Source organism: Trichoplax adhaerens, genomic scaffold, assembly GCF_000150275.1.
Source record: "Trichoplax adhaerens TRIADscaffold_17 genomic scaffold, whole genome shotgun sequence".
NCBI classification, from domain to species: domain Eukaryota; kingdom Metazoa; phylum Placozoa; class Uniplacotomia; order Trichoplacea; family Trichoplacidae; genus Trichoplax; species Trichoplax adhaerens.
In genome coordinates this window covers 323,561-332,533 of record NW_002060959.1, presented here as the reverse complement: position 1 = coordinate 332,533, position 8,973 = coordinate 323,561, and the positions used below count along the sequence as shown (strand labels likewise).

At 33.8% G+C, this 8,973-nt stretch overlaps 2 protein-coding genes across 2 annotated transcripts; one reads left to right on the top strand and one right to left on the bottom strand.

The window, feature by feature from the left end:
* Positions 1 to 386: 386 nt before the first annotated feature.
* TRIADDRAFT_31230 (uncharacterized protein) lies at positions 387 to 4,441 on the top strand (the record flags this gene model as incomplete). Its single annotated transcript, XM_002116715.1, has 15 exons — positions 387 to 499; positions 784 to 824; positions 943 to 1,023; positions 1,406 to 1,505; positions 1,637 to 1,733; positions 1,814 to 1,871; positions 2,000 to 2,082; positions 2,144 to 2,237; positions 2,335 to 2,465; positions 2,582 to 2,659; positions 2,798 to 2,866; positions 3,197 to 3,305; positions 3,404 to 3,487; positions 3,601 to 3,728; positions 4,406 to 4,441. 15 exons carry the CDS (start codon positions 387 to 389, stop codon positions 4,439 to 4,441), a joined length of 1,302 nt encoding a protein of 433 aa, XP_002116751.1.
* A 1,456-nt stretch (positions 4,442 to 5,897) lies between these two features.
* On the bottom strand, positions 5,898 to 6,927 carry TRIADDRAFT_31364 (uncharacterized protein; the record flags this gene model as incomplete). The annotated part of the gene is made up of 2 exons (XM_002116639.1): positions 5,898 to 6,316; positions 6,372 to 6,927. 2 exons carry the CDS (start codon positions 6,925 to 6,927, stop codon positions 5,898 to 5,900), a joined length of 975 nt encoding a protein of 324 aa, XP_002116675.1.
* Positions 6,928 to 8,973: the final 2,046 nt, after the last annotated feature.

Here is an 8,973-nt window from a genome sequence, read left to right as displayed (position 1 = left end):
ATTGCAGCCATACGAGGTCCTTATAATTATATTAATCAGCAGGATAAAAACAATTTCTACGATATATTAAAACATAAATCGCGTCTACTGGACGATCAAGATGTTAGCAATTATGTTGCAGATTGGCATGGGTATTACCATAACAACACTAAGTAAGATTGAATTATGATTACAACGATGACATAGGACACTAGTCAGAATGAACTCAAGTAATACGGCTGCAAGAACTAGATGTAATTTTAGATGCTGTTGATAGATCTAGAAATTAAGTGACTTGATTCTTGAGTCGCAAGATGTTTATGTTGCAATAGTCATAAGTAATTAGCCGTATCAAGTAACTGGATGCTGAAGTTCTGATATGTTATAGTTTAAAGTCTACAAGTATCATGATATATCTTCCATTTCTGAATTATCTATATAGGAATTTTACTCATATTGCCCTTAGACCAACAACAACACAAATGGTGGCCGCCATAATGAAACACTGCTACAAAAGAAAGTATGTTGAACAAATTTATAATTTATGGTCAATTATAAGATTCTTGCTGCTGATTCATTGATAGCTAATTAGCTTAACGCTTAATGCTACTGGTTGTAAAGTAGTGTATATACATTTCTAAGCTATTAACAGTTAGATGTTCTTTAGAATTTTCTTTCAGTAATAATAGGAGATAGAATAAGCAAATGTTAAAACAGTAAACATAAATTTTTACCTTTACTTATGAGCTATTCAAATTGGATAGGCTTAATTTTATATCATTTATCTGAAATTACACATGTTAGTTTAGCGGTTGTGCCCCAAGGTGGAAACACTGGTTTAGTAGGTAAGCATCACCTTTCACTCAGATTGATCTGCCGTCAGCTTGCAGTGTTATTGAAATGAACGTCCTTTACCTTGTAATACAAGCTATCAACATTTAAAATTATTGTCATACACTACAGGTGGTGGTACTCCCGTGTTTGATGAAATTGTTTTATCAACTTCTTTGATGGACGACATTATTAACTTCGATCCTCAATCAGGTTAGGAAAAGTTGATAAATTTAGATCCAGAAATTGATAATAGTTTAGAACTATTGTCTATTAATCTCTTTTGTACGAATGAATTATGTAATATCATAGTTGACAGAGAACTTCGAAAGACCATAATATGCTAATTCTATGAAACAAGCTTTGTACATGTACAATACTAGTCAATAGATTATAGCAGTTTATAAGGCAAAATAACAATATTCTATTCCTCGTATACCTATGATATTATTACCAATATTATATTAAAATGGACGATAATCGGTAGAAACTTCTTAAGAATCTATGATATAGCTAAATTTATTTTCCATACTCTTAGCATAATCTTAGACTCAATTCAGCTACTAAAATTATTAATATATGACGGCAATGATAGGTATTTTGATATGTCAAGCGGGTTGCATCCTTAAGAATCTACAAGATTATGTTGGAAATTATGGATTTACCATGCCGATTGATTTAGGCGCTAGAGGAAGGTATAATAGCATCTTGCGTAATAACTTGTCTTGGTAATATTCACATTGGATTGATAGTTTATTTAGTGAAAGATTTAAGTAACAAATGCTTCCTTGCTTAGAGTTATTAATTTTAAAAAATTTTTTTGTAGCTGCCAAATCGGTGGAAATCTCTCCACAAATGCTGGTGGAATCCATTTTGTTCGATATGGCCCATTGAGAAGATATGTTACTGGCGTAGAAGTGGTAGTTATGGAATAAAATGATATTTTTATCACTCTATATGGTAGTTTGTCTTTAAAAATTTTATTTTAACGAATTCATTCTAGGTTCTAAGCAATGGCGTTGTATTAGATATGATAACACCGCAGCCAATGCAAGACTCTGGTAAATACGCTGTATAATGTAGTCACATTTATAGTAGTAACTCAATAAAGAGTTAGATAAATTTGTATATAATGAACATGCAAAGTTAGTATTAATATCGAAATAAAAATTATTTCTTATTTTTGCAGATTTTAAACAACTATTCATAGGAGCTGAAGGAACACTAGCCATCTTAACGAAAGTTGCTATCAAATGTGTTGAGACTGCAAAGGTAACCCATACTCGACGAGAGGATTAATTTACGTATTCTAACCATTCATTAACCATTTTAGTGTTACAGTGCCATAATGTTAGGCTGTAAAACTCATCATCAAGTTACGTCAGTTCTAATGGATGCTAGAAATGTTTTAGGTCATACTGTATCAGGTAATATATGATCAACATTTCTTGATACTAATTACCTCATAACATTTACATAGTCACGTACTGTGCTCAATATTTAGTAATTTACTTCCATCACTAGCCATTGAAGTTATGGATTCAGCTGCTGTTTCTGTAGTTGATTCAAAGTTAGGACTTAAATGTCCACTTTCTCCGCATCCATTCTACGCCCTGATTGAAACATTTTCCAACGATGAAGATCAAAATATCGATGTTGGTGTAGTAGTTTAATTTCTGTACAATTGAAAACATCTTCCTGAAACCTGAAAAAGTGCACACCTACTACTAAAGCATTTATATATTTTCGTAATAATCTATTTGTGTAATAGAAACTTAGCCATATCTTGAGTCTACTTGAAAACAAATTTGGTAGCATGGAATCAGCAGTTAGTCTTAATCAGACTCAGGTAGCTGGAACAACTATTCATTAAGTTTTCCATCAAAGCTATATATCACAGATGTATTTGCTAGGTAGCCCTTTACTAGACGTCCATTAAATGGCGATGTAATGCTATGGAAATATTAAATATCTATTTAACTTAAAGTTATCACAGTTATGGTCCGTACGAGAACACATTACCGAAGCACTAAAGCGCGATGGACATGTCTATAAGGTATAAGAGCCTTGGGCATAAATGCATTAATATTAATTTGGAAAGTATCTCACCTCAGAATACTATAATAATAGCAGTAAAATGAATGCTTGCGCTTGTAGGAATATTAAGCTAGCAATTGAAAGTTAATTACCTCTTTATTCCCGATGGTATTCTCTGCAAGCACAGTATACAGTAACATCCAATTTTATTCTCTCTTGCGGAATTTTATAATTATTCTACATGAGTATACAGAAACTTTCAACTTAAATGTCGTACAAAAATTTCCTGTATTGTATTATATCATACTATCTTAATTTGGTATTAATGTGTAAAAATTGACTACCCTAGTTTGATATCTCTGTTCCGATCGCAAAGTACTTCGATCTGGTTGATGTGATGCGGCATGAAATTGGATCATATTCATCAACCATTTGTGGATTTGGACACCTGGCCGATGGTAGAAAAATTACAATCCTCAGCTTAATGAATAGCTTAACAATCGATTATAACAACTAAGACAATCTAAAATTACTTATATACTATATTTCATCGTAGGAAATTTACATTTGAATATAACATCAAAGCAGTACGATAAGCTACTTCTGAATAGAATAGAGACAATTCTTTGTGACTGGTTAGGTAGGCATTAATGTACTTGGTCGCAGTTTGTAAAAAATATTGCCAATATTAGCCAGTCAATTTATTGTGTATCACTATGGATTAAAATTCGGGCTTCTATACATGTATTACAGTTCAGAACGGTGGCAGTATTAGTGCTGAACATGGAATTGGATTTCACAAAGCGCATCTCATGCATGGTAGTAAATCATCAAATAGTCTGGCCATGATGAGATCGATCAAGGCTCATTTCGATCCGAAAGTGAGTAAAGCTAACGTACGAGCATTAAAGCAATTTATAACGTAAAGAAATTAAAAAAATTGTATTTAAATGTAAACTCCTTCAACCACAGTTTATATATAAAAACCGTATAACTAATTCTAAATATCTTGCAAAGCTTTGTTACGCATTCATCCCTGTAATAATACTCGCTCAAGAATATTCTAAGTTGTAGAAAATTAGAACTTTATTAGATATAACACAAAGACTAGCTACACACAGCTCTACTCTAACCAAATACAACTACTGAAAAACTTCTAGAAAGAATAAGATAATCAGCTACAATCAGCGTAGCAGCATTCTACCATAATTTACACATAGATAAATTATTTTTAGTAACAACATTTTACAGCGGACCATCATTAATCCAATATGGAAACAACTACAGTATTTTCATAGATATTATTCTTAACAGTCAAAGTACGGGTAAAATAAGCATAACCTAATATATGAATTACTTTTCTATTTTTACCTCTAGCCTTAACAGTAACTCATCTTACACTATATTGTCATCTGTACTGTAGCATTGAATCTATCATTACAGTCCATAGTAGCGAGCTACTAAATACGTCTTAATAAATATAGAAAGTTGCACTTCCGTTTATCTTACTAAACATAGCTAAAATCACAATACTAAGTTTCGTTAAAATCCCTTATAGAACATTCTGAATCCATACAAAGTTGTACAAGTTTAAGACACTTTATCGGCTGGAATTTCGCTTTATCAAAGTTTTTTATTTTAACGATTAGAAGATACCAACATTTGTGTAAATATGTTATTAATCAACAAATTTTGTTAGCTATTTTGCCAGCAGGCTAAACAAATTCACTGTAATCTTCGGTTTACAAATTAAAACAACTTGCTGTTATCGCGTAATGGTGTAAGCAAAAGATGTACTCTACTGTACAACTATGCCTCTTAATAATATTTTTTTTATCTTATCTTGATATTATTTTTCTTTATATAAGTATAAAATTACTCTCCATTGCATGCATGAAAATGTACTTTATGCTTATCATGTATGACAATTATTCATCTTATATTAACCGGAAATAGCAGAACTGTGCAATGCATAGAAATGGAAATACAGTGCATACGTATATATAGATATATACGCAAGTATTTTTATCAGCATTCTTAATAAAATATTTATTTGGTCTACAGTTTTGTATCATTTGGGTACACTACATAATGTAATATATTCGCATTTACTTCATGAAAATCAATAATTGTAGCTACATAACCGCTTACACAAATGATACTCTATCGGATACTTTTACGGTAACAAAATTGGTATCGTAAATAACGCTATGGCTACTTTTATACATATCCTTTTTAGATTTAGATTTGCCTTTACTTGGTTTTTTGTCACGACTTTTTCTTGATTTCGAACGGCGCCTTCTATGCTGCTTAACTACAACCATTAATATGATTATTGCTAAAATTAAGATAAGTCCTCCAGCAGTACAAGCAATGTAGATATAAGTGCCAACATTAGAGGTTTGCGGATCAACTCCTAGAGTAGATGAAGAAGTGTTTACACTGCTTGTATCGTCAGTAGAGAACATAGTCGAGATTTCACTACGACTTGAAAAAGTAGGTGGTACAGATTTTTGCGTAGTAGTAGTAGTTCTCCATTCCGTTGAATTAGTTGGAAACAGGTTATCATCAGTAAAATCAGTAATTTCAGTTGTGGAATCATTTTCAGTCGTTGCAAATGGAGTGCTTGCCAGAGTATCTGTCACTAAGTTTTCAGTAGTTGATGGTTGCTCTGTCGTTGGTGTCGTTGGTAGCTTTGTAGTGGACTTTGGCAGCTGTGTCTGAGGAGTAGGTGTTAATACCGTAGGATTTACAGTAGCAACAGTTACTAGAAATAAAATGAAGCATCTACCCTCAATATATTTACACGACTTATTTTATAAAAAAGAATCATAGCTTGTAATTGAAAGGTTACTACCTGGTGATAGATCACACCCATTTTCAATGCCAACATCATTAACATATTGCTGCAAATTAATTTTCTCGCTGCTTATTTCTAAGTTACCAAAACAGCCACTAAATGTTCGGTTACTAAATTTTTTTACATAAAATAAAATTTTATACTACAGTTGCGGTAATTTTATAAGTTTAATTTCGTGACAGCGTTATAATTACCCGTGAGGATCTTTCCCTAAAAAGATTGGTCCTTGAGAATCAAATACAGATAGTGGACGTTCAATAGGGTACTCTGCAGAAACTTTCTTTAAATTATCCACCTGTAACTCAGCTGAGTTATATAACAATCTAAATCGTACACTATGCCATTCATTATCATCGAATCCTTCATGGTAATTTTCCGTCTGCAGAATACTGACAGTATTATTGCCCTGATTTAAGTTATATCGCAGCAGTATCTTATGCGGAGTATAGGATAGAGTAAAAAAATTACTTAAAGCTCCATCATTGTACATCAAGATGGCTTCAGGCAAAACAGTTTTGAACTTCAAACTAATATCTAAGTCCAGCTTGTCCTTCCAGTCAGATAGAGCAATATGAGTTTGATTGCCAAGATTGACGACATCATTTATTGCTAGAAATCAAAAAAAAAATAGTTATCAATTTGCAAATATATAAACAACAAGAACTATTCCACCGACCTTGTCCTCCACACCTAAATGGACCCAATTTATAGAAACTGAGAGTAAGACTCGTAAATCTTTCATAGCCAATATGAATTTTTTTAACCGGGAGTAAATTTCGATCGTGGATAACTCCTTCATCTTTTAACGAGGCATGGGAATTACTGTCACAATTGCATCTAGTCCCAGTTCCACCATGGCAAGTGTCGGTTAAACCGCAGTCACACATGCTTGAATTAGCAGGGGCTCCACCCCAGCTGAATACGCTGGTACCCGAACGCGAAGTCCACCAAACATAAGGCATTTTAGGCCAATTCAAAAGTACTGAGCGTTGGCATTCATAGCCGATAAATTGGGAGCAGTTTTGTGATTGTTCGGCTAAAGTACCTAATTGATCAAAGGTTGCACCATATCCATAGGTATAATTCACTTCAAATTTACCAGGCCCCACCAACGATGTATCAGATGGAACTTTAATATAGTTATGCGATTGATTGTGTGCAATCTCAGTTGTAGTAATATCATCATCTCTGCAATGCACTTTAAATGGTTTGGTAGCCATTTTTGGTCCATCAGGATCAATTACATAGTCGTTACTAGTTGCATTTGGATTCTTCATGAATATGTCATGGCAAGATCGCTGATATTTATCTAATGGTCGCAAGAAGAAGTATGCATTAATAAAAAATATTTCCCTGATGAATAGCGTGATCAACTAGATACTTACAATCAACACAATTAGGCTTGTCATAACTATCAGGGCAACTGCAAGTGTAGCTGATACCATCTGGCGAACATTTACCACCATTGTAACAAGGATTGTACGGCAAACAAGCATCCTTTAAACCGCATCCATGAGGGGTAATAAAATATCTCTGCAGCGATGGATCATTTAAGTTTTGAATTTTGTTGTTGATCTCTACGTCTTTCAAGCATCCATTAAATCCATTATGTGTTACGCCTGCTAAATGACCCAGAACAACGCGTACACTTTTAACTGTATTTAGTCGAATAAATTTCATGACACCAGTGAAATTATCTACTGTCATAATAATCTGATTATTATCGACTGTGACGTTGATACGATGCCATTGACCATCGTAAGCTTTGACCTTTGAAAATGGATAATATCTATTCTCAAAAGTCGACATAGCAATCATGCTCGGTACATTCATAAGTAGCAATGCTTTATCATCGGCTTGGCTAGTTATTGTCAAGAGTCTGGTCACTCCTTCTGGTGCATCGGCTCCGAAAGCACGGAAATAAAACTGAATACTGTTGGGCTTTTCTTGTTGATAGGTCATATCGAAAGCGATGGAAGATTTATTTTGCGTGGCAAAACGTGCGGCAAAAAAAGTTTCAGCATCGCACATGCCATTTTCTTGGACAGCTTCGTCTCGCGAGTAGAACGGATTATCATTAATAGTCAAATCTCGCATACAACCACGGTAAGGGCGTTGGACATAGTTCCCTTCGCCTTCACGAATAGTATTACCTTCACTTTCACGAATAGTATTACCTCCGCCAACATAATACTTAACTTGGTTTGATTTAAAAATTGTCAAACCCTTGGATAATGGAATAGTCGACTCGTAAGAATCAACAATTAATGCAGCATAATTGTCCTCTACGCGTACACGAACATCATGCCATTCTTCATCGGCACAGTAAATGCCATTACTAACGTATGTTTCACGTTGGCTGCTACCTTCATAGTTGTAGTAAAGTCTTAAATATCCGCCATTTAGCTCCATTCGTATGTAACCAGAAGTCGAATTCGAGCCCAACAATACTGAATCATTGTCGGATGTCCGTATTTGCATGTGGAGATGGTAAAGATTAGTAACTGTACTGGACATCTCCCTAAAAAAACGCGTCAATCCACTAAAGTAAACCATGGCGATGATTTAGTGATGAATTTATGGGAAAACACTGATTTTTAAATTTCAGTTGCGATAACTTTATAGGTTACGGATGATTTGATGGAGCTATGTGGAAATAGAAAAAATGTAAAATCCGGTGACGAGTTAGCATTATTATATAGAGTACATCATCTATCTATAAAAGCATACGAGTTATATAAAATTGTAATCCTTTCGTGCACAGTGAAAAAGAAGTAACTTTATTAAGTCATAAAGTATACTATCATTTATGGCGTACAGCTGACGTAAATTATAATGCTAGACACAAGAAGTTATTTAAAGCATTCCTAATATAGCACGTTGTAAAGCATTCCTAATATAGCACGGATACCATAATTCAAATTAGCATTAACTACAGCAAAGTTCAATAATTGAGGTTACCAACAACCCTTCATTTGATGTCATCATGATAAATACAAAGAGTAAATATTTTAGCTTAAAGTTTACTTTTTGACAAGATAGTATTTCAAATGAATAGATCGCCAATACCTTGCTGACAATAGGATTTAGCAATAACAATGAGAATGCGGTAAACTTGATTGAAAGCTTGCCAAAGAGATTTCGTCTTGTTAACGTAATTTCTTACGTCTTGAGTATCCTTCCTGCAAAGACAGAAATGATGAGAACCTATTGCGCTGACAGTACATTTTATAGTCTCCACAACTAACACCTAACGCCAAAATTAA